This window comes from Formica exsecta, unplaced genomic scaffold (genome assembly GCF_003651465.1).
Source record: "Formica exsecta isolate Colony F162 unplaced genomic scaffold, ASM365146v1 scaffold384, whole genome shotgun sequence".
NCBI classification, from domain to species: domain Eukaryota; kingdom Metazoa; phylum Arthropoda; class Insecta; order Hymenoptera; family Formicidae; genus Formica; species Formica exsecta.
The window spans coordinates 97,976-124,109 of record NW_021851080.1 but is presented as its reverse complement, the minus strand read 5'-3'; the positions used below and the strand labels follow the sequence as shown (position 1 = coordinate 124,109).

General features: G+C 36.7%; 2 protein-coding genes and 1 long non-coding RNA gene across 7 annotated transcripts in view; 2 read left to right on the top strand and 1 right to left on the bottom strand.

Moving 5' to 3' along the window:
• The first annotated feature begins 6,811 nt into the window (after positions 1 to 6,811).
• LOC115239496 (importin subunit beta-1) lies at positions 6,812 to 12,720 on the top strand. 2 transcript variants are annotated; one of them, XM_029814044.1, is made up of 7 exons: positions 6,813 to 7,040; positions 7,573 to 7,631; positions 7,716 to 7,898; positions 8,304 to 8,657; positions 8,732 to 8,881; positions 9,085 to 10,946; positions 11,535 to 12,720. In XM_029814044.1, coding segments are annotated over exons 1-7 (2,670 nt in total). In that variant the 5' UTR covers positions 6,813 to 6,979; the 3' UTR covers positions 11,536 to 12,720. The 2 variants fall into 2 exon arrangements, with proteins under 2 accessions (XP_029669903.1, XP_029669904.1); XM_029814043.1 differs by lacking the exon at positions 11,535 to 12,720 and having other exon boundaries at positions 6,812 to 7,040; positions 9,085 to 10,950.
• A 7,535-nt stretch (positions 12,721 to 20,255) lies between these two features.
• The window catches only part of LOC115239497 (carcinine transporter), a 6,728-nt gene continuing 849 nt past the window's right edge, over positions 20,256 to 26,134 (top strand). The window contains exons 1-9 of one of the 4 annotated variants that reach the window (XM_029814046.1): positions 20,256 to 21,409; positions 22,199 to 22,288; positions 22,976 to 23,149; positions 23,481 to 23,584; positions 23,851 to 24,005; positions 24,164 to 24,332; positions 24,717 to 24,965; positions 25,398 to 25,612; positions 25,807 to 25,988. In XM_029814046.1, coding sequence (XP_029669906.1) covers positions 21,347 to 21,409; positions 22,199 to 22,288; positions 22,976 to 23,149; positions 23,481 to 23,584; positions 23,851 to 24,005; positions 24,164 to 24,332; positions 24,717 to 24,965; positions 25,398 to 25,612; positions 25,807 to 25,988 — 1,401 coding nt within the window. In that variant the 5' untranslated portion in view covers positions 20,256 to 21,346. Of the gene's footprint in view, positions 21,410 to 22,075; positions 22,289 to 22,711; positions 23,150 to 23,480; positions 23,585 to 23,850; positions 24,006 to 24,163; positions 24,333 to 24,716; positions 24,966 to 25,397; positions 25,613 to 25,806; positions 25,989 to 26,134 lie in introns of all 4 variants that reach the window. The other 3 variants (XM_029814045.1, XM_029814047.1, XM_029814048.1) reach the window with 3 other exon arrangements.
• Positions 25,597 to 26,134, bottom strand: part of LOC115239498 — a 778-nt gene continuing 240 nt past the window's right edge. Inside the window, exons 2-3 of the long non-coding RNA XR_003884640.1 lie at positions 25,823 to 26,014; positions 25,597 to 25,701 (exon numbers count right to left, since the gene is read on the bottom strand). This is a non-coding gene — a long non-coding RNA (uncharacterized LOC115239498). The remainder of the gene's footprint in view (positions 25,702 to 25,822; positions 26,015 to 26,134) is intronic.

Genomic DNA, 26,134 nt, shown 5'->3' with positions numbered 1-26,134 from the left:
TATATTTTATTTTATTTAAAAAATTATATTAAAAATTAATAACTTCTTTCTCTCTCTCTCTCTCTCTCTCTCTCTCTCTCTCTCTCTCTCTCTCTTTAGCTTTCTTTTCTCTTCTCTCTCTTTGTCCTTTGCTTTTCATTGTTTATAAGCCTAATTTTATTTTATTTACACAGATATACTGAGCTTTTTCTTTTTAGTTTTCGAGATAATATTTACAAAATCAATAATAAGTCCAAGATTAAATTTTTATAGTTATTGCAATTAATTATCTTCATATATTCCATTAGATGATTCTGAAATCTATTTTTGTTCAGGCGTAGTTACTCCGACCAATGTAATCTTACGATAACCACTATGCGTCGCTATCATAAAGCGATCCGAGCTTCGTAAACACGACAAATCAGGCATTGTTTTCACACCGTGATCCATACAAACACATATAAGCAAACATAAACACATACATAAACAGAGACACATTTACACAGAAACCGCATTAATTACCTGTACGTGCACAATAGATATGATAATTATGTGTGTATATGTTAATCTAAAATCGTATGTATCCGCAAATGCTCGACGCATCGCGGATTGGGCAGAATCGATACCCAGATCGATTTTGCTTTTTTATTAATTCTTTACGATTGTAAATCCTTGAATTAACATCTTCTATATTTTGTTTAGCAATTAGTCGCGTCATGTTTTTGATGCATGATCTCTTGACTTATTCCGCGCACATAACAAGGTGCACAGAATAAGTCAAATATCCGCATATATTTCTGTCGCTAGAAACAGGGATCAGCCTCATTTTATCTTCATTTACTGTTTTGATTTCGTAAATTTTTGCGATATTTCTGAAACTTTTGTCAATACTAATTAAAAATCTCCATTACAATCGCGTACGAAAAGAAATTCATTTTATACCAAGATGAGTTTATGAGACATAGTTGATTTGGCAAAAAATAATTTTTTATATATAGAACATCATATGTTCTTTAGAAATCGTGATCAATAATATTTAACTACCAAGTGCAAATCTGTAAAATAATTTTGGCCGTAAAGAATTAATTAATAATTTTGATATATATTGCTATTTATTAATAATTATTATAAAGGAATGCTTTCCTTTATAATAGAAAATTAGATTCGCCATAATAATAATCTTAACACAACATTTCCGCGGAAACTTATATACTTGATTATAATAATGTTACCATCAAATTTTTATTTTTATTGATTTATATCAATATATTCATCCCTGAAAAATGCATTGGAGAAAAAAAGATATTCAAAATGTTTCGTTTAAATTACATGCTCTAATATACTTATCACATATGGTGAACGCAATCGTTGCTATACTGTCCAATATCGGCATGACAGCTCTTATATGGTATGCATGATATCATATGTGTATTAAACATTAGCGATATAATGTCATAATGAATGATTAATCAAGTCAGTTAATACTCTAATTATCTTTCTACAAAAAAGTCTATTAATTCCGTTTCTAGCGCCCAAAATTTTGTTTTATCGTAAAAATACAAGACAACCAATGGACAATACGTCCATAATTTCCAAAAAAATAATGTCGCAAAGAACATTTCTCCATGTACCAAATGATTCGTTAATAGTACGTCCACGTTTGCGGATAAATACGTGTGCAAGTGTTCAAAAGACAAAATGCCCGGTAAGAATGCAAGGTAAACAGAATCGGAGGGTGCAACGGCTCGAGCAACCCTTGCGATCGAAATTAGAATAACATGAGCCAGAGTGTCGATATCGTTTCCTTATTCGAGGATCGTGCGAAGGGTACAAAATTTCGAAAGCGTTTGAAGGAAACTGATTCGCCCTGCAAAATTGATAGCAATAAGATAAGAAAATTCTTGTTTAAAATATGCCAAATGCCATTGGTGCCAATGTCCTGTCAAGATATTTTGTAACGTGAGAAATAAGATCGTTATGATTCTATCGATTGAAGAATTTTAGAAATATAAAAATCTTGCCTTTAGAATTTCTAAAAACAAACATTTTTTGACAAAAAGTCTTTTAACATAGCTATGAGAGATTATAACAAATATTTCTAGGCATATAGGAACAATATCATTAGTCGTTGAGCTTGTGAAATATTTATAAAATAATGTCTTTTCGGTAAATATAAATGTTTTCGTCCGTCCATTGCGAAAATAAATATTTAATAATGGACTAGATGTGCATAGGCAAAGAAAATATTCCAGAATATAAAAATAACTAAAAAATAAATAATTTGGTGTTAATGATAAAAAAATGAAGCAGACATTGGCATCGATTTACGCGGCAATATAACAAAAAACGAAAATTTTCATATTTATAAGAAACGCTTGGGTGCAATTGCGAATCCTCGAGGACAAGCGCTTTGTCTGAGATTTGCCTTACTTTCTCCTCATATCAGTCCTCATATTTTGACGGGATCTTCGAATATAGGGATTGACTTTTTTGTCCGCGCGAATAAAGTGTCAAGTCCAGAAAAGATTTCAGGAGAGGAATTATCAGTCGCAGAAGGATCGAGATCAAGATTTCACAAAAGACTCGACTAGAACGGGAGAGAAACACAAAAAGAATTCCGATTTCCGTAAAGCAGGAAAGAGAGGTTCGAAATGATGTATATGTTTTTTTATTCTATATATGTATCTTTTTTAACGAGAGTCTACGCGAAGATAAAAGCGCGAGACTGATGTCTTCCTGATCCTGAAAAATCATCCCTGGACCCAGCACTGCGGCGAATTATTTTTTAAGAGAAATTGTCATAAGGAGAACAGGCGAGAGAGAAAGAAATGCGAAAGGTAGGAGAAGAGGAGGAGGACAAAATCGGATCGTTTGGGCCTGAACAATAAAATCGTTCTCACAACCAAACAAACGCGATCGTCCCAACGTTTGTTGTCTAAACCGATTATCTGTCATTACTGTAACGAAATAACAGTCAATTTTCCGCTAGGTGTAAATCTATCCCCTTCTCCCCGTTTCATCGATGTATGCAATAAATGTTCGATCAACAGATTATTTGCAAGTTCTCTCCGAAATTTTGTTAATAAATTATTTCGATCGACGTCGTAACACTGAGTTTATCTATATCTATCGCTGATTCGTAAAACGGCAGATGTTTATGTACAGGATATTCCACCGTGAAAACAATACGGAACTTGTCGCACAGTTCTTCGTCAAAATGATGGAAAGGTAATTACGATGTTTGAAAGAAAACACGTCACACATATAATGCACTACATGCATTTCTAAGATTTATTAAATTTCTAAATAAATTTCAGATTAGTTTCTCATAACGCGCTTTCTTCATGCACAAGTTATTAAATTTTCTCTATATCATTTTGAAGAAGAACTAATTATTTTAAGGTGTAATTTGAATTTTTTTCTCGAAATTATGTATAGAGCAACTTTTTGATGTGTGCATTGTAGAAACTCTTCTCACTTTTATAAGCACACTATTAAGAGAAACGAATGTCCCTTATAAAAATAAAAATTAAAAATAATTGTAAAAATTATAGTTAACTATATTTTTAAATTAGTCGAAACATGAACATAATCACACAATTCTTTTTATAAACATTAACTTGCAAATACAATTTTCTGGTTACATATTTTTCAATATCTGTGAATTTGGTATCATTGTAAAAACTTCCAACTTGAGAATCTAATAAATGTTAGGTTTTTAAATCAATAAGTATCTTGTTTTGATGTAAACAAGACAAATTTATTTGAGTAAAATTAATTAAATGCCTTTTAAAATTACATTTTTTACTTTTTGATTAATTTTTCACTGCTTCACTCTATTGTACGAATGTCTGCACCCATATACCACACATCACATATACACATATATGCTCGGCCAAAAAATCGCGTTTATAAATGTATGACAAATGTACTCTGACACGCGCTTAATCTATATATATATATATATATATGCACCATGAAGAATGAGCGTTGTACCGAAAATAAATCGACTAAATTAATATACACATAGCCAAAGAGACAATGTGAATAGCAGCCAACAAACGTCCACATAAGTGTTGTAAGAAGATTCAAACTAAAAAAAAGCATTATGATCTTTTGATAGATCGTCGATCTTTCTTCCCCCTCTCCCTTTTTATATGCTACATATTATGCAAATGATTGAATGCATTAATCGTAAATTAATAAGAAGGAAACGAAACGGGGAAAGCTGATGGAAATGACGAAAATATCGACGGCCGTACGAATTGAGAAGTGGTAATTAATTGCATCGCGAGTATCATGTGATCTCGCCGTGTGATTACGCGATCTATGCATGAAAGATAAAGATAGAGAGAAAAAGAAGAAGAGAAAGTATGCGACATATGTAACTTTTGCGGCTTGCAATGTAAAAAAATACGAAAGAAGAATACTTGGCGCCAATCTTTTCATCCATACGACCGTCGATCGTCGGTGCGACGCATAGCGTAATATGTCACTGTGTAATACCGTACTCGAATATTAACACACACATATACACACACACACACACTCTCTCTCTCTTTCCTATTCGCCTTTTATTCTACTTTCTTTCTCGCGTCATTAGTTTGCTCTTACCGTTTCCCTATTTTCATATCCGCCTTCTCGACATATTCTGTCTTCTCGATATACTCGTTTTACTTCTCTCGCCTTCTCCCTCCCTCTCTCCTTTCCTATCTCTTTCTCTCTTTTGCCGTTCCGTTATAACGGAGCAAGGAGCAGCCTACTATTCAGGATACTACACGGTTAGCTGCAACGAAATCAATGGAAAGTTTTGTCTACCGTAACTCGTGATGCGCTTTCTATATATTTTACACACACACACACACATATATATATATAAATATCGCGCATTTTATATGCTGATCATATACATATAAATATATATATATATATATAAATATATATACTTTCGATATAAATGACGAAGGGAGGCAGTTCAAAGGCAAGACGTGAGAACAAAAAAAATTATAACGATTATATTTTATAAATAAAAAATTGACTTGTGATATAGATGGTAAGGCACGCGAGAATGCGTTGCGTTGCATTACGAAAGCAAATGTATTCTGTATATCGTTTCATTAAATCTACTAAAACGAGAACGATCGGCTAGTTTTTCGCGCCCTTTCTACTAAATCCTCTCACTCACCCTTCGTTTATATTTCTTCCTCTGCTTGTCTATAACAATTCGCGATGCATCCGACATCTTTTTAGTTCAAGGACAGCTTTTTACGTTAATCCATTCTACCAACTATGAAGGACAGTTGTGCACACCTGGCCGTAGCTCTAATACGTCATACCGGTTTTAGAATTTACATATGCGAACAATCGAGATCCAGACATTGATGCTGTTTTAATTGTAATAAGGTTTCTTTATACAAGCTTTTATACCGGTAATAAATTAATATGAATAATTGCAAAAGATAATATTGATTGTTGACTAATGTATTCGGAACATAGTGTGACACAGATGTAATATTGACGTTATCAATAATACAATCCTAAGATTCTTGTAAATATGTATGAACTTGCAATGTTCTTGGAAATAATTCTGAGTTATTAATTAATTTATATTAAGTTATATACACGCATTATTGGTTAAAAATATTTTTTTAAAGATTTAGTTTTTATACATGTTTAAAGAAGAATATTCGAGTAAGAGATTAAACAGCTATACGTTTATTTATTCTCAGTTTCAATGTTAAATTCGCTGAAAATGAACCAAGTCTAATGTAAATAAAAGAAAGATGCATAATATTTGCAATCTTGTAGTAAACATACCTGTAATCTGTAATGTGTTTGTATATTAATCTTCCTATGCTGTATGGGTTTAAAAATGTCGAAACACACTCGTAGACACATTGTCACCTGTAAAGAAATCATAATCACTATGTTAAATAACTATCATATACATATAGAAATAGATCTAAGATATATACATATATTTTTCTATAATATTTTTTACAAGATAACGGACACACATGTACAAAATAACCTATATAATAAAATTGGCTCATGTATTTGCAGCAGATTGATCTGTGATAGATAAAAGACAATGATCCGACATTTTAACTTTCAAAATAGTATCAAATATATTTTAGTTAATGTTACGTACCTATCTGTAATATAAATTTCTAGAAAATTCCTTAATGATTAAAGTTTGAATGGTGTATTATTAAATGTCTCTCTGTATACGTAGCAAATATTTATGGCGGGCGATGATATTGAACGCTCGTAAATTGTCCGTATTCGCGAAAATGATATTTGTGCGAAAGAGATGATATTCCTCGAAAGATGAGATTGCAACTTACCTTGAGCATCTAAAATCAAAAGACCCACCAACGTAACGGTTTAATCTTGCGCACGGATGCTTAACCAATGCGGCTGCTGGCAAGCAGTGCCAGGTGACGCGCGCATCAGCTGGCGCATGCGAGTTGCAAGGCGGTAGCACGCTCTGAGAAAGTAGTTCCGCGCTCGCGAAAACACAATACGATCGTAATGGAAAAATGCGACGGTAGTTTCGCCCCCGGGACCGTCATTGCGTCGATTCCGCATTATTCTTCGCAAGGGGCTGCGTTTTCACCCGGTGTGAATCGCGGTTCGTACGTAGATTCGGGCACGTGAATATCAAAGAGGTGCAGATATCACTGCGCCGCACATTGTGTGCAAAGGAAGCGAATGCTAGGAGTGAGAGAGAGTGAGAGAGGGCGATTAATCGCGCCGCCGATTTCAAGTGAGAGAAGGAGAAGGAGAGAAGATAGACTGCCAGCACAGGAAGTGGGTGTGCAGGGTAGGGGGAAAGTCGAAGGCAGTTGAGTCGGTGGTGGCTACATGTGGATATCCGCCGGTCGCGCCGAGAACTTTCGTATCAAAGAACAGGCGTAAACTATACTGTATATCTCCCGTCGTAATCGCGGGACTCGTGACGAATCGCGCCGTAAACGAGATTGATTTGCCGTTAGCCATGCAGATGGATCCAACGACGTTGCAGCTGATCCAATTCCTCGAGAGGACCGTCTCATCGGGTGAGTGTGTCGAGTCCGTACCCATCGTGCCATCGTCGCCGACGTCACGTTATACCGGCCCGCACGATTTTCTCGGTCAAGCGTCCGTCTTTTCGGAATATCTCGTATCATGGGGAACGCAATATTCGCGCGCACGCAACGACGATCCCGATCGCCGATGGTGCCGAAATTAAAGTCGCAAAAATCGTTTCGCGTGCGCGTCGCAATTGATGCTCCGAAAAATTCATACGCAACGTGCTTCTCTCGCGGCTATCGCCGTCTTCGGCTTCACCGTCGTTTTCCAACAGCGCATTCGTCGTCTTTATCGCGCGGACGGGATCGCGAGCCATTTCGCACGCGGTTACGCACGATATCGCGCCCCGTCGTGCTGTTGCTAGGCGCTTTGTTCCCCGCCGGAAAAGTATTGTCTCGTGCGACGGTTGCTCGCATCTGCACGTCGCTGTTCGCGATACGCGAGGCGCCTTCGCCTCGATTGTCTAACCTATAATTTTCCGCTGCGCACGCGATTAACATGTCCCTCTCTCATTTTCAGATAAGAATGAGCTCGTGGCAGCGCAGACTTTTCTGCAGCATGCGGCCGACTCTAATCTTGTGAGTAACTCGATGGACTGACGATCGACAATTTTGCAAAAGGGAATGTCTGCGTTATAATACTTATCGTTGTGTTTTTTCCAGCATGAATTCGTGCAACGACTCAGCGCCGTGCTGGTCACAGTCGGCGCGAGCCCCGTCGCCCGCATGGCAGCGGGTCTACAGCTCAAAAACCAACTTACCTCCAAGGACCCAGACATGAAGTTCCAGTACCAGCAACGCTGGCTCACTATCCCTGCTGAAACAAGGGATTATATCAAGAAAAATGTAAGACATATTCTTATATCTCTATATTATTAAAACTTTAATGCACCTTCTCTGACTTTATCAAGCAGAGATGATTTTATCATTTATCTAAAATTACAAAATAATATTCATATGATTTATCTATCTCTAACATCAGGAATCTTTAATAAGAGAATACAATGTTTCTTTTTTCTATCTTTATGTTATCTTCGTTTTTATATATGTATGTTTATCTTTCAAAGATAATTTTTAAATTGTAGAATAGAAACTCTGTATGTCTGAATACCTGGAATATTTAATCATATTTGTTAGAAAGGTTTTATTATGTTATGTATGTTAAGAAATAAAATTTTATAGCGATCAAGCTGCTGAAACATATATCATTTTCCTTTATATGACAGATATGTGGGATATTTATTCTTGCAGATTTTAGGAGCATTAGGAACAGAAAACAATAGGCCAAGTTCTGCGGCGCAATGTGTCGCTTATGTTGCTGTTGCCGAATTGCCTGTGGGACAATGGAGCGAATTAATTCCATTGTTAGTCAATAATGTTGTCAACCCGTCCAGTACCGAAGTGATGAAGGAAGCCACTCTAGAGACTATTGGATATATCTGTCAGGAGATTGAGAGTGAAGTGCTGGTATCGCAATCAAATGAGATTCTCACTGCTATCATTCACGGTATGAAGGGTTCCAGTACGTCAAATCATGTTCGACTAGCAGCAACAAGCGCCTTATACAATTCCCTGGAATTTACTAAAGGAAATTTTGAGAAAGAGGTTAGTATTAGGCATATAATTACCATACAATTTGTGATAAACAACTAACGTTTTGAGATTTTAATCACTTACAGACAGAACGAAACTTCATAATGGAAGTCGTGTGCGAAGCCACTCAGTCCACCAATACCCAGATCAGAGTGGCTGCGTTACAGTGTCTTGTGAAAATTATGTCACTGTATTACCAATATATGGAACCATATATGGCTCCAGCACTGTTTCCTGTAAGTTTCTATTTAATTAATTTATTTAGATAAAAACTATTACAATGTCAAATAATATTAAAAGTAAAAAAAAGAAAGGTATACAGTTAAAGCTGTCTTATTTCTCTCTTTCCAGATTGGAAAAAATGGCTTTGATTTTCCAAATTATCGCTTTCCTGTAATATGTATACAAAATTACTGATAAATTTTTATTTTTTTTGCAGATTACTTTAGAAGCTATGAAATCCGACACTGATGAAGTGGCACTTCAGGGAATAGAATTTTGGTCGAACGTATCTGATGAGGAAGTTGACTTATCAATGGAAGAAGGAGAAGCATCGGAAGGAGGCCGCCCGCCGCTGAAAGTCTCGCGACATTATGCTAAAGGAGCTTTACAATATCTTGTACCGGTATTGATGAAAAAATTAACCAAACAAGAAGAGTTCGATGATGAAGACGATTGGAATCCTTCAAAAGCCGCCGGAGTATGCTTGATGCTACTCTCCAGTTGCTGTGAAGAATCCATTGTTCCATTCGTTCTTCCCTTCGTCAAGGATAACATTAAGAGTCTCGACTGGAGGTATAGGGATGCAGCTCTTATGGCGTTTGGCTCGATTCTCGGCGGTTTAGAACCTGCCACATTGAAACCGTTAGTGGAACAGGCTATGCCCACTCTCATCGAGCTGATGTATGATAGTAGTGTGGTCGTTCGGGATACCGCAGCATGGACATTCGGCCGTATATGTGAGATGATTCCAGATGCCGCAATCAATGAGACCTATCTGAAACCACTGTTGGAGTCTTTGGTGAATGGATTGAAAGCCGAACCGCGCGTCGCTGCCAATGTATGCTGGGCATTTACAGGATTAGCAGAGGCAAGCTATGAATCTGCTGAAGTGAGCGAAGATGCCACTCAGCCAGAAACATATTGCATGTCACAATACTTCGATTTTATTATTCAACGACTCTTAGAGACAACGGATCGACCAGATGGCGCTCAAGCCAATTTGAGATCCGCTGCTTATGAGGCATTGATGGAGATGGTAAAGAATTCACCGCGCGACTGTTATATGACTGTGCAGAAGACTACAATGGTGATACTTGAACGATTGCAGCAGGTATTACAGATGGAGTCGCATATACAGAGCCACTCTGATCGCGCCCAATACAATGATCTGCAGTCATTGCTCTGTGCAACTTTGCAGTCTGTATTACGTAAAGTCACTCCAGAAGATGCACCTCAAATATCCGATGTGATAATGACTGCTTTGCTGTCCATGTTCAACTCGAACTCGTGCAAATCGGGCGGTGTACAGGAAGATGCGCTCATGGCCGTTTCGACTCTGGTCGAAGTATTGGGTGAAGGCTTTCTAAAATATATGGAGGCATTCAAGCCTTACCTTTGTCTTGGTCTAAAGAATTACGCCGAGTACCAAGTGTGCTGTGCTGCGGTCGGTCTCACCGGTGACATCTGCCGCGCACTGAAGAGCAAAATGATACCTTACTGCGACGAGATTATGACGCTGTTGCTCGAGAATCTCAGCAACAACGCCGTCCATCGATCAGTTAAACCGCAGATCTTTTCGGCTTTCGGCGACATCGCCATGAGTATTGGACCAGAGTTCAAGAAATATTTGGACGTTGTACTACAGACGCTAGTGCAGGCGTCGCAGGCTAACGTAGATAGGAGCGACTACGATATGATCGATTATTTGAATGAGTTGCGCGAGGGCGTACTCGAAGCTTACACTGGCATTGTCCAAGGTCTTCGCGGCGATGCGAACAATTGCCCAGACGTTGCTATCTCTCTTATCGAGCCGCACGTGCCGTTTATTATACAATTCATCACTTCGATAGCACAGGACCGCGAGCATTCTGACGGCAATGTGTCAGCTGCGGTGGGCCTACTGGGTGATCTCGTTATGGTGTTTGGAGTCAAATTGTTGCCCATGGTGGAAACTGAACAGCTTAACGAGCTGTTGGCTAAGGGTAGGAAGTCGCGAACTCACAAAACTAAACAGCTGGCGACTTGGGCTGCGAAGGAGATTCGGAAGCTCAAGAATCTCGCCAATGCTACGTCCAGTTGGTGAGTACTGTATCTCATTATATTCTTTCAAAATATAAACGCCGTGCCTAATCGTCGCAATAATCTCGATGCAATTTGATCTCATTTTAACGTGCAATGCACTAACATCGCATTTTATTTTGAGTTCTCTCCAACTCGTATTTCAGTTTCATTGTTCCATTAGAGCGACGAGATTCATCTTTGTTACTTTTGCTGCTCCTCTTCTCGCGCTTTTCCGCGCTCCGCCTTTATCATGCACATTTTATCGTACATGCTTCGGCATTGTGAAGTTTAACGGGCGAGCTTTTCGCAGCGGGGATAGGCCATAATTAGGATAGGACTATTAGAGGAAAGAAAGAAGGGGGAGGGCGGAAAGAAATATATAGAGAGAAGGAGAGAGAGAAAGTGCGCGCACGTGAGTACATGAAGGCATTCAAGAATTATTTCAATATTAACAGAAATATGCTACTTTCCGTTGTAGCGTTATTTTCTGTTTCTCGGACATTCTGGTACGCGATTTGAAACGCCCGCCTGAAATCCCCCTCCCCAAAAGAAAGGGCACAGATGAGCGACGGTGACTGATATTTGGCTCGCTTTTGTTGTTTACAGATCGCCCCACGGTTGTACTGTCGTGCAATTTGATTTGACTAGAAAGCTATCAAACACAATACAAAGACAACAAGATTGGATGGTGCGGATGCGAGTTGATGGATGTGCGTGAGTCCAAAGCGATGATGACGAAATGGAGTGATGAGTCTGCACTTGTCCCTATCTGGCGACGGTATTTTATCGATATAATCGGTGTTGAACGCAGCCCATATGATACGAGAAAAAGGGACTTTAGTGAGAAAGTGAGAGTGAGAATGAGAAAAAGAGAGCGAGAGAGAGAGAGAGAGAGAGAGCGCGCGAGACAAAGAGAGAACAAAAAAAAAAATAAGTACCTGTCTGCCGGATGCCGACAACGGATGATGATGAAGAATGCAAGTAAATGTTACTGAGATGAATGAATCAAGGCCAAGCGAGAAGTCTGCTGAAATAATTCTGATTGCAAGTATGCGTGGTACGAACAAACCTGCGGTTTCTATTCGCGTGATTGAGAGATAAAACCTCGAGGAGAGAGGATGACTTCGATGGACGATCACGTGAAAGAAATGAGCAGAAGAAGATGCGAGAGAATGAGATGCCAAAAGCGCGACAGGAACACCAAGAGAGATTGGAGGGAGAATATATATATATATATATATATGTATATGTATATGAATGACGGAGAGAAAATGAGAGCGAGAGACTCAGGGAGAATTTCTGAAATAAAGTGATAGCATGATAAATACGAGAAAAAGCGTATGAAAAATATAGTAAAATGTATGTATGCATGTGCGTATGTGTGATATGAGAAAGAGAGAGAGAGAGAGTGAACAAGAATGTTTTATTTACGGTAACTTTCGCCGTTGACTCATTGTAAAGCTCTTACCGAGCTTCTCAATGATGTGCATCAAATTTTGAATCGCAGTTTATAGCTATAAAGCTTAGATTTTATGTATGAAAGAATATCACTTTCCTATGCAGCGGAATGAATGGATAGCAAGGAAGAGAAAAAGAGAAAGAGAGACTGAATGCGATAGATCAGGAAAATTGTAAAACTCATAAAACTAAATGACCCCTGGTCCGATTGTGCTACGCGCGTGATTTGTTGTGTAATAGTATGAGATGATGTCGTGTATGTTACTTTTTCCCCGTAAGTGAATGTCTGTTGATGTTGGTTGGATCATTAAAGTTAATATTTTGCTGGCACAAATGATTTAGTTGTACCGAAGTCCTCGTCCGGCCTGAACGTCCATAGGAGCAAGTGATATTGAACGCTCAACAAATCCCCATTCTTATCCTGTCCGCTTTCCCTTTATTAGCCTTTATAACCGGTCGATATACGTGTCCAACCACTTTAGTGATCAATCAAGTACTTTGCGCGATCACGGTACTTAGGAGTGACGCCGCAGACGAAGAGCTTTGCACTGCCATTTGGAACAACCGCACGGCTTGTCCACATTTTTTAAACACTCGTTCCTTCCTTCCCTGTTCGCGAGACGTCTGAGTCACTCTCGAGGTCTAGGTGAGATCGTCTTCCTGACCACGCGTTGCCTGTCTTTTTTTCCCACACGATGAGAGAATCTCGCGGATCACCGGGACTTTGAGAAAATATCGTGATCGCGTTTAAAAAAGTCAAGTACTATTAAACGGATAATTGACATAGCTTAGTGTCGTAGCGTGGAGAGAAGGGTAGCTCAAAGTAGAAAATTTATTTCTCCGAACGGAATCTATTTCACTACATCTATTTTTACGGTGAAATCGTACGATTTGAAATCGCGAAAAACCTTTCCACGTTCGACCGGTACGTCTCAAGTACCATGTGGTGTATTTCTACCTCCGCTTATACCGTATCTTTAATAACGAATAGTCAATGCCGCGAATTATCACCATGAGTCGTTCTGTAGAATCACGCAGCCTCTTCGCGGATCTGTTCCGAGATACACAATCCGCAATTTTTAGCGACATAATAACGTGACACAGAATTACGTCATGTCGTCGAGAAACGTGTCTGTGGTAGTGCCATGCATTCCAAATACTTTTGCCAGCGGACATGCCGGACATTCTTTCTAATTTGACTATTTGTAGCGATTTCATTTAAATGTATATTCGTTTCTTGTTGCAAATTTTCGGAATACGTGAAGGAGAGATAGTGACGTAGTAATATAACACGTAGAAATCTTAAGCTTTTTGAATTTAATAAACGCGAGTGTATGTATTTTGACGAACGTCAGCGCGGAAACGCACAGTTCTCAGAGATATTTCATTAACACTCGCCCGATGATCAAGGCAACGAATGTAGAACGATCACGTTGATTGACTTATATCTCTGTGTCTCCGAAAACTAGAATTCGTGCCTCGCGCATCAATGACGCACGTTTACAACACACGCGTGCTTAAAGAATTTTTATATTCATGGTTTATTTCGCATATACAATACAATGACGTTTATTATTACAGTATTCCGCATAAGTATTGCCACGATATTTCATCATCCGGGATTTTACGAGAAATGAATATATATTTTTTAGATATTCCTCTTCCTCAATATACTTGTAAATCGCAGGAAAATGATATTTTTCTTCTTATTATTTGTTTAAAAAATATATACACATTAATTCGATTTTTTATTCACGTATCTGCTAGATTCAATAACAATGATAATAATAGTGATAATAATGTATTATCTCTCTTCGATAGATGTGACATACGAATATTGCCAAATTGTAGATAAGCAAGTAAGCTTTTAATCATTAATTTTAAATTTATCGAGGTAATGTCAAAGTTTCATAACGTGGAAGATATACATATATATATTAAAATCACTTTTCTCTAAGAGAATAAACTATTTTTGTAAGACGAGATTTTCATAAATTGCGGAATGAAACTTTTTGCGAAAACACAGGAAAACATTTCTGAACTTGTGGCAATATTTATTCGAGCAATTATATATTTATTTTAAGGCGATTATGTTATTTGTCAAATAGCCAATGATTTTCAAAAGTATGTTGAACATATCTCTGTGTAACAGTTTTTTGTCTGAATTAATAAACTACGCCAAATGATACCAAATTTTTACGATACATTAAATCTATTAAACGATATACACTCTCGTACACAAATTTAATCGTCCAAAATATTGTATTTCGTATATAGTTAATATTAATTATTTTTCTGTAATCTTTTTTATACTTATCAATGAGGAGAAGATTATTTCCTGTTGTGTCGAAACGTAATGCTCTTGATGCCGAAATTTCACCGATATTATCTTATGATGACTTATCGTTTTAGCATGGTTATCACCAATGACGGTTATTGATTGCGATCAGTAGCGAATTTTTTGATTACGATGGATTCGATAGGAAAGCACAAGTATCCTTTTCTTTTATACATTCCATTTAGCGAAGATTATATGAAGAGAAAGAGAGAGAGAGAAAGAAAGTGAGAGTTTATCACGACGGAGAGGACAGCGGTGCGCGTCTTTCCGCATCTTGCAAAGAATTCGATCGCTCATCTTTTTCTAATTCACGATCGAAAGTTTGCAATTTCTGTGTGTGGCGGTCGCCGGAATTCGCAGCGCGTCCCAAATTTGCTGAGATTATTTTCTTAAAATCAATCTGGTGCTAAATTTTGTGAACTCGTAATGATCTGAAAATCAATTGTGATTTTAATATTGATCGACTCTGAATCAATATATATTTATCTAGAGTTTTATTATTATTAACAAAGGAATCAAGTCTTAATAAAAGTTGCATGGTTTCAAAAAATGTAAATAATTACTTTCTGTATATATCATTATTTTTTATTTTTTTTTAGTATTGACTTATTCGCACATTTGTAATAGAAAAGTTATATAGCCTTGAATTCTAAAAATTTGGAAAACTGAAATGATGCGATTTGATTTGTCAAATAATAAGAAAAAAATTGTATAAAACAAACAAATATTTTTTACTAAACTATTTTTAGATATTTAACAATCAAATCAAGTATTTTTCTCTCCGAAATTTATTAAATGCGAAAAATATTACTATATATAATTATGGCTTTAATTGTTATTTCCAAATATATTAAATATTGTATTTATCTATATAATAATAATAATACTCTGAATCACGTTTGTTTTCAAAAAGATTGTTTTGGTGCTGACGCGAGATTGCCGCGAATTGCGTCACCGAATTTGTCGAAAAAATAGAATAGGGGGAAAAAGATAGAAAGAGAGAGAAAGTTAAATGCAAGAGTGAAGCGTGAACTCGTTGGTGAATGGATGACCTGAACATTTTTGATGCCAGAGAAAAAGAGAGAGAACGAAAGGGAAATCGCAAAAGACTAAGCGACGAGATATAAAAGTGACAAAAGATACGAAAATACAAAAAAGAAAAAATAATAGATGTATATGCGACTGTGATTTTTTGAAAGAGAGGGAGAGAGAGAGAGAGAGAGAGAGAGAGTCTCTCGTGTGCGAGGAATCGACGTTTTATCCTGAAGAGAGCACGGTCCTCGCGATCTTTCGTGATCCTTTTGTCGATCGCAGGGACAAGATTCTGACGGACGATCCTAATTTATAGCATATCCTACGATCGAAGTCCTTCCTTTTTCCCTCTATCTCGATAACCTGATCGAGCTTGAAACGCACACGTTGGGATCGTCGGTGAAGAAAAGCCCGCTCGCAAGTACCGTGCTCCATAAGGCTGGCTTTGTAACGCGTATGGAGGTCTTCGAGATCGAACGAATAATTCTTGTTCTGTAGATTAAATATTTCTCAATCGATCCTACAATCAAGGATTTTAAACTTCTTTTAACAGAGCTTCGGGAGATCTCCGATAAAAAAGATAAGTCTATATATTCCAAACAACCGCATGCCAAAGATTTTTTTCAAAGATAGAAGAATAACACGTGGAAGGGAATATTAATTAATTATAAAAAATTATAAGACTCCGACGCTCTGTCTAGATTATCACTGTAAGTTATCGGGAAATTTTCTTCGCGTAAAATCTACAACGTTCTTCGCAATATATTTTTCCGCCGTAAGAATATCCTCATAACAATCTCGAGAGAACGACGTGAAACCTTCCTTGCGGCGGAAGGTTCTCGTGGTTTACGAGGACTTCTCGCCAGCATGCGAAGCCAGCCTGAAATCCATAATAGCACGACAAAGCAACTTGACTCTTGTCGACTAATTAATTGTTTAGCCTTTTCATCGTCGAGACTCCTAGAGTGCGTGCGATGCTTACTAGAGCGAACGTACGTGATGAGCGTATTTTACGTAATATATTTAAAAAAGTCGTGTGCATTACGCTGTATCAGTGATGATGTGCGCTGTGAGTTAAGTGAGGAGCGAAATTTATCATGGATGCATCGATGATTGAAGGAGCGGATCGGGAAGAGAAGATGTTAGTGATGCTGATGATATTGGTGTTGATGTTGCTGTTGAGGATGATGGTATAATGATGAGAATGTTGATGATGATAATGTGGTTGGCTCGTGATTCGTCGTGAATCGCGGCGTCACGTTCGAGAAAAGAGAACGGATCGTCGATGTTGGAGAAACGAAGGCAAGAAGCAAACGTGTAAAAGTAAATATAAATTTTGTATCGCGGGGCGGGCCGGATCGCGCCGCTTATCGGCCTGCGGGATCAATGAAAAATTTTCTGAATGTAATTTATATATTATTAAAATTAATCTGCATACTACACATTATCGATGTAAATATATTTTTGAATCTAAAAGTTATATAATCAAATATTGAAAATAATGCAAAAAAGAGAAAGATTGATAGTACGTTTTTTGTATTCTTCTCTTTTTGTAATTGCCTTCTTGACGTAATTATTAATGCGATTATATGTCAGAGTACACTTTTTATAAAATTTTTAGTCATTAATTATTTTACTCCAATGGCCGCAAATAACTAATAGTTGCAACACATCATTGTCTTTCGAATTTTTCACGTGATCCTACGGGCTCGCAAGCGTCCTCGCGACTTGCCGCCCGCCTGCGGTGTCCTTGTATGTACGAGACAATATTTTCGATAATATTTTTTAACGATCGAGTCGCGAAACACGAGCCCAACGTAGATCTGTTGTTCGATGCGCTTGATATCGCGCGGCGGTGGCGACGAGGCAACGTATATCGCAGGAATATATAAGCGCAAAGTTATTCCTTTTTTTTTTTTTGTTCTCAATTTACGATATTATCGAAAGAGAGAATTCTACTTCGAACCGCACTGTAAGTCGCAGAAATTGCAATTGAAGCGATAGGTCTTCTCTTCGCACATCACACGCTTTCTGAAGAGAATTATCGATATTGGGATCCGTCAATTAAAAATCGCGTGTTCCATAATAATTAATTGTTACATATTGTACCGAACAAAAATTCCAATAGCACGATTGCTCCAAAGAAAACATTTGTTCTATAGATGAAATTCGGTGTAGATCTCTCTCGTTTTCGCGAAATTGCCACGATTCGAAAATCCTCATGTTAAAATGTTCACGTCAAAATACCTTGCGATCTACGATGCTTTTTTGAAGCGGGATGCCGAGAGGGAGCGACGCCACCGTCGTGACGAAGTGGGCGAAATAATTAAAATAAAAAAAGAAAAAAGAAAAGCACAAAAAAAACAGCTGCGTGCGTGGATGACGTCTGGTGCGCTGCGCATGAGAGGATACCGAGTGCTGCTGCCGATCGAGAGGCGATCGGACCAAAATAATTATAATTGACGCATGGTGAAAAGAAAAAATGTGTCTCTAGGCGACCTATATATGCGTGGGTGAAGCGAAAAAAAATTAAGAGGACGATGCTGAATGTGGACGTCCGTCTGTCGTCGTTGCTCCACCCTCTCCTTTAAGTAATTTCCTGGCACTCGATCCGCCGATTTCTGTAGGATAAGGCCCTTTTATGGCGTGATAAGATCATTGATAAATCTTTATTGGTGCTTCGCGACGAGCAGAAATCACGGCCTACTCTCGCGACGCGAGAGATAATCGAATTGCCGATTTTCGAGCGGCGTAACCCTCGCAGATCGGATGTAATCATCAATATTTGCTCAACTCAATGTCCTTTTTGCGTCTACGATCGGTATCGAGCTAAAGGAAAAGCGCTAAATTTATCCGCGTTTTGCGGATATCTATCATTTTTGATGTATGATCAAATTAAAAAACAAATTACACTATTTCGAGAAATGTGATGTCACAGAAGAGATTTTATTTTATATATTTAAGGGAATTTACAAGGGGAACATAAAGGTATCGGATTTAATGTAACATGCGTTTTTTACGATCGAGAGAAAAAGAGATCGGCAGCGATATTATTATTTGTTAAGAATCCCAAAACATTTATTGTGATAGCACAGTGTGTGCGTGGCAATCAAGATGTAAAAGATTTTAATACAACTAGATATTTAAATTTCGCGATTTAAATTTGGATAAAATGAATACGAAATCAAAATTCTAAGGAAGATTCATCAAGAATCTCAAACTGTACGGAACATTTACTCGATTATTTTATTTAATGCCGGTTATTTAGAGGTCTCGAACTTTTAAAGAATCAAGTGAATGAAGGCAATACGTAAAATTTATTTCAAAAGTTTCGGGTTTTAAGAATAAATATATATTTGAAAATTTATATATATGTCTATAATTTCGAAATTGACGATGTATCAGAATTATTGCCTACTTTATCTAACATTTGAATTTGTGCAAATAATTGTTTTCTGTTTGTTTAAAAAATGTCAAAATCTTACATGTGTGCGGATGTATGTGATTATCGACTTTTTAGCATTTAATTGTATATACTCAAAAATTAGGAAAATTATAAACCGATTTTTTTTAAAATATAATATTTCTTCTTCTTTCACTTGCTTCTTTAATTGTAAGTTCCATTTTCAAAACGATCGCAAGGAACTGATCAGACTTCAACAGGAGAGGGTGCGGCATATTCACGCGATGCGTGTATCGCATTGCGTTATCATTTTATTCCTATTCGGTTTGAATCAGTCATGTGGTGCTTGCGAAGACTGTGTTTCCTGTGGAGATTTATAATTGACAACGATAATGTGACTTCGGCTACATCGCTTACGTGAATGCCAGAGCGATCGTGGAATGACTGAAGGACGAGTCTTCGGGAAGTGTGTCTAGCGTATAATCGGTCACATTAATGATCGCTCGATAGACCCCTCAAGGTCCCTATGACACGCACGGAGAAAAAACGCGGCGCAATCGGTCGAAAGTTTCCGGAAAATCGCGGAGACGTTTTCTTCGGCGCTCGCTCGACCTCGATACACGATGCGTTGAGCACGTTACATTATACAGAATCAATTCGATTGCATATCACTTAAGACATTAATGTGGCTGACTGTACCGATGAATGCGAGAAACAAGATTATACGAATCGCCAAGCGACAGTGCCATATAATATCGAGTCATTTCGACTGCTATTTCTTCATTGTTTGATTTGTCTTTTTTCGGAGACGCGAGTTTTGAAGTGCGACAAAAATTCTCGCTGTCTCGTACAGGAATGCGTATGATACGAGAATGTGAAACGAGATCTAATCGGCGGAAAATGCGAATTGCTTCCTGTTTTTATTTCATGATTTCCTTTTTTCTCACAGAGAACACGATGGCTCGAAAATAAATTCCATGAAATCTGTATACACGCGGTGATGCCATTATTACCAGTCGTCGCTCAAATATATCATAACCGTTACACCACCCTTTCTCGAATATCTGTTTTATATTTATCGCATTCTGTTTAAGAACATTTTTGAAACACTAAAATTTGGAGCATTCAAATTTTTTTTCTTAATTTTATTTTTTAGAATATATCCTGTGCATAATATTATTTACATAAATTTTTATACTATATATATATAATCTAAAAATTCCTTATTTTCTAATGGGATTAAAAATTTGTATCGTGATGAAAAGAAAATCGCATTTATCCGGAGGGAATGGGAATGAAGAGGGTATTGGATTGTCGTATCGTGTGTCCGTATATAACGTGTTTCAGCATTATTCTTAATCTCTCTTAAGCACCCTTAACCCAATTGAATTAGAAGGACACACTCCGCGATACCCCGCGACACACGCGCGACTCGTGATTAACTATCCGTCTATTGCATTTCCAATACGTTCTTTCATCCAGTGCAAGAGTGCGCGTGAAGTTGATCGTAATTTCGAATCATCCAAAAGTGTCATTATTTACAGTTATAAATATATTTTACGGATATATTTATTTAAATTAAAGAAATGACACATGGCTTAATTTAATTATTTTATATATTATATTTTTTACAGTGATTGACATTTGCAAGTGTGTTTGTGTTGGTTTTTGCAAATTATTGATCTTTCATGACTATTGAAAATTTTAACCGTGTAAAATTAATCTCTTATATATTGTTTTTTATCGTAAATTCTGAAAAAAAAAACTTAATTTACGTTCTTTATATAAATATACGTTAATTTATATAAATAGATTATAAATCTATATTCTTGATATTTTAAGATAATCTCGATACTGCAAAAATACGCAAACATCAGAGTCGGCAATTGGAAGAATATTCGAACTTATTAACGTATTTTGGACCCGTGTCCTGTTAATAGAAGACGCAGCGCGGCGAATCGCCGTCAGCGCCGAAATCGTTGAGGGTGCATGGTGCATTTTTTACAAATCTACGAGAGACATCACTCTCTTGCACTTTGATTACGGAGGAAGACGGACAAGACGATGCAACGCGCGTCACATCAGTCGTATCCATCCACGGATGGAGGCTAATACACGTCACGTGACGCCTTTATAAGGTATCATCGAGGCTTTCGATAACGTGGGACTAAATCAAAGTTCACCGAAATGGAGAGACAAAATGATAACAACTCGATACGGGTCGATAATACCAGAGTCGCGGAAGATAACGTAAGTATTAATTTATTGTTATTTCTACAAAGGCTTTCTTGTCGTTTTTTTTATTTCGATTTTCAATTATTTTAAATTATTATGCATAATATTCTGCATCCAATGCATGGAAGCGAAGTTTGATGTTAAAGATGGCATTAATTCTTCGCATACTTTCGTAATTTCTCTTAATTGAATAATATTTGTACCATTTCGCGAAAATAGTCAACGGAAATTTTACAATTTTAGGTTGAATCCAGATAAAAAGAAAATTTTTAATAGCACAGCTATGTTTTGCTTATTATCCTGTATCCCTATCCCTTTGTTTGATTTCAAGTCATAGATTCTCGAAGAAAAACAGTATTGATTGTTCTCCAATGAAAATACTAGATAATAATTTTTATAAGCAATTTAAAATAAGGATTTTCGAAAATTAAGTACTTTATATAAAATTGAAATATATTATAAATATTCTTCAATTAATTTTCTTTTGTTAAACTTAACGTTTTAATCTAAATTTTAATAATTTTCAATACACATAATACTTTTAAAATTAATGTTGAAAATTAAAAAGTTCTTAAATCGTTCAGAGAATTCATAAATCATTCGCAAATACAGACGCGACATAGCAATAGAATGCTCTCTTTAGCCATTTAATAATCGCGAATCGCGCGAAATGCCTCTTAGGATAGCTTCGATCTCGATGATCTTTTGCCGATCGTCGGCGAATTTGGTCGTTATCAAAAGCAGTTGTTGTGGTTGGTCTGTCTGCCGGCATGTTTGCCCTGCGGTTTTTGTGCTTTCAATCAGTTATTCATGGCGAATACACCGCCGCATTGGTGCAAGATACCGGATCTGGAGCATATGGATGCTGCATCCAGAAGGCATCTCGCTATTCCTGTGAGTCAGATGCAATGCAAGTGCGAGAGAGCTCCTCGATGCTTTGTAAATGCAACACTGTTCCAATTATCAATATGTAGAAATTGACAAGTTGATTATATCCCCATGTATCATACATCTACTTTTTCAGCTGCGATCGATCAGAGATCATATCTTCTGCGTATATTTAATGCTATGTGTGGTAGTCGTTGTCTTGTTGATGTATCCCTCTTTTGTTTAATATTTAATATTGCATTTTCTTTGCAATTTGTTTCCTCCTCTATATAAATTTGATAAATTCAAGTAAAACTTAATTAATCATACCATATTTAATTAAAATTCGAGTTGTGTCTAGTTAGCGCTTGGGAAAGTGCTAACTTTCACGCTTTGCGAAAGGTTGCTTGGAGAAAATTTTTCGAATTTTTTTTTTTTTTTTTTTTGTAGTTCGCCATTTCTTCAGCAAGAAATAGAAGCAATTGAAAAATTATTCCCAATAAACGCAATATTGTACATGTGCAATCTCCTACTAGTCTAATAGAATTGAACGTTAAATTGGAACAAGTAAAACATGCCATTTGCTTCACGTGTGATCGCCCATATCGGTAGGATTTTTTTAATGGCTCGAGCATACTGAATGTATTGTTCATACGATGTTGCGTGACGTGATGCTGTAGAAAGTAATATTGTAAAGATATAATATGAATGCAGGACGACAATGGGACCTATAGCCAGTGCACACGGTATGACGTCGATTGGACGACGACGACGGAGAACAACTCCGTTGTTTGGACGTACTCGTCCAATACGTCGTGGTCCATCGTGCCCTGCGACCATGGCTGGGAATACGACACCTCGGAGGTGACGTCATCCATCGTTACCGATGTACGTCGTGCGTGCAATTGTACAGGAGAAGCTTTACAACTTTTCTCTAGACTTTATAAATTGGCAATTAAATCTTTTCGCGAATAATATATTTAATCGATCTTTTTTCTCATCAAAGCGCATCGTATTTTACAATTTCTTGAGATAGTCTTGCTCGTTTTTAATGTAAGATATAATTACAAATAATGTACAGTTTTTTTTTACGGGAATAGGAAATTAGAATTATCTTATCTGGAAAAAATCTAAATGTAAGAGTAAATTTTACGGAGAAAGCAAAAGATCAATGAGGCAATAACCGTACGCTTACATTAGAAATTCGGCTGTGTTACAGTTTGACCTCGTCTGCGATCGCGCAATCTATCCAACGATTGGCTTGGTGGCTCTTAATTTAGGAGGCCCTATAGGAGTATATCTATTCGGCACATTAAATGACAGGTAAACTAAAGCTCAGTTGACAGAATTCAATTTTCATTAAAATTTAGTTTTTTAAATCAAAATCTCATCTTATTTTGCTTATATTTTTCTATATTAATTAGAACATAATTTTCCTATTTTAGAGATTTAAAAATCTATAGATGAATAGAGTTATTAATAAAAAAAATATCTCTTTTATTTGTGTTTTAGTTATATATATTCGCTGCAGATTATTTATCCTGTTTAATTTTAATGCCGTATTTAAATGTTATTATTTTATTGAATAGAATCGGTCGAAAATTATCTTTCTTCGCGTGTCTGGCAACGTTAATAACTGGTGGCTTTCTGACAGCAATAACAAACGATTTTTGGACTTGGGCTTCTACGCGTTTCGTCGTCGGTTTGACGATACCAGCCATTTATCAAATACCTTTTATTATCTGTAAGCAATTAACTTTTACAATAAATTAAAATTTTACCATTGGCAAATATTGCTACACTAATCGTAATCGACGTAATAAAAATATTTGATGGAATCTAAATTCTATCGATACAGGTTGATCTAGGTAGCTGTATTTATTACTATATTTATTTCCGTAGCCTTAGAACTGGTCGGCCCAAATTATCGCTCATTTGTGACAGTTATGACTTGCACTTTTTATACGATGGGCCTCTGTATGCTAGCAGGCGTCACTTATTTTATACGCGATTGGCGAATGCTTGCCATAACCACGAGTGCACCATTCTTGATCTATTTCTCTTATTGGTGGTGAGTGAACAATTGATATTGTCATTAAAATTTCTAATGGCAGATTATATATAAATTACATAAATTACATAATGGTAATTATAATGTGGATATGTAATATTTGCGATTTATAAGAATTATATTTGAAATAAGAATGAGACATTTCTCTCTGCTTTTTAAATATTATCAAATTAGTATGAAATATTAATTCCTAAAAATTATTGTAAAACTATTATATTTATTACCTTGTATCTATACATATTTGTACATTCGATTTAGCTTTACGATTTTTACTTGAGTCATCGTCAAAATTCTTAATTCTTAATTTCGAAATAATTTTGAATGGTATAACTTGAAAAAGTTTTTATGTAAGCACACGCATGAAAGTATTAGAGATTATTATAGGTTTTTACCGGAATCACCGAGGTGGCTATTAGCGAAAGGTCGCCTCAGCGAAGCTAATGATATTCTTGAAACACTGGCCCGAGTGAATGGCAAAGAGCTCCCGGCATCATTCACTCAGAAACTTCGTCAACGCATGACAATGTCGAGATCGAAAAGCGAAGAGGAAAGATTGCGAACCGGTCCTGGTGTCCTCTCGCTCTTTAAAACGCCGAATATGCGTCTCAAGACATGTCTTATTACTTTAAACTGGTAATTTGTACAGAAACGCGCTTATCAATTTTAGAAATAGCAAAAAATCTGTGATAAATCCGTATCTCGATGATCCTCATTTTTTTCTCTTCTTACTTCCATTTATTATTTTGGCCTCATAATTTTTTATAATGTGTTTATTAAAGGAAAGTTTCGAATAATTATTCGTAGTTTTCTAACATACGGTTCTTCATTACGAACATTGATTTCTTTTATAATCAATTTTTAAAAATCAGTAGATTATTCAAAATCTATTAATTTTATATATTATATGATCATTTATTTGTAATTAGGTTGATTTCTAGAATTGTAGATATTGGTATCTATATTGGAGATAATATAATGTTAACGATAAAATTGATAATAGTACGTTATTTCCTGGCGATCATATTTGACGTGAGAATAAATGGATCTTTATCTTACTATGATTAGGTTTGCTAACAATATGGTGTACGTCGGTCTTTCTTATTATGGGCCGGCATTAGGAAATGAGGAACACCTGAGTTTTCTCTTTTCGTCTCTCGCCGAGATTCCCAGTTATATCGCTTGTTGGATTGTAATGGATCGATGGGGCCGCCGATGGCCGCTTTGCCTGTGCATGGCCGTGGCTGGAGTATCGTGTATTGCCACGGTGCTGTTGTCGCCCGGTACGCACCGCTGGCCAATCAGTTAATGACTTGATTAATTAACGATAATAGCAACATAATTAGGTGGTTGATGCAACGTAGCAATATTGCTGAAAGCACCAAGTTATAATAGTTAATTAATTTCGTAAAGTATTATGTTAGAAGAGAGAACTTTGACATCTCAGTTTTAATTTACTATTTTTAATTTATTTAAGATGCTGTCATAGAGACCTTGATATTGTTTCTCATATCGAAGTCTGCAATATCGGCCTCTTTTCTAATTATTTATCCCTTCGCCGGAGAACTCTATCCTACGCAATTACGTGGAGTTGCTATTGGTTTCTCCGCATATATCAGCGGTCTCGGACTCATCATTATACCCTTCGTAACATATCTCGTGAGTCTGTCATTGTTGCTTAAATTCTATTTCAGTAATAAATACAAAAAGTATTTCTTTAAAATTTATTAAATTATTAAGTAATTAATTATTTGTTGATTTATTAATGTAAGTCATCTTATTGATTTTATTAGAAACAATATATA

Coding starts and splice junctions, on each gene's coding strand:
- LOC115239496 (XM_029814043.1), top strand. CDS start 6,980: ATGCAGATGGATCCAACGACGTTGCAGCTGATCCAATTCCTCGAGAGG. Junction 8,658..8,731: donor AAGGAAATTTTGAGAAAGAG/GTTAGTATTAGG, acceptor AATCACTTACAG/ACAGAACGAAACTTCATAAT. Junction 8,882..9,084: donor TGGCTCCAGCACTGTTTCCT/GTAAGTTTCTAT, acceptor TTTTTTTTGCAG/ATTACTTTAGAAGCTATGAA.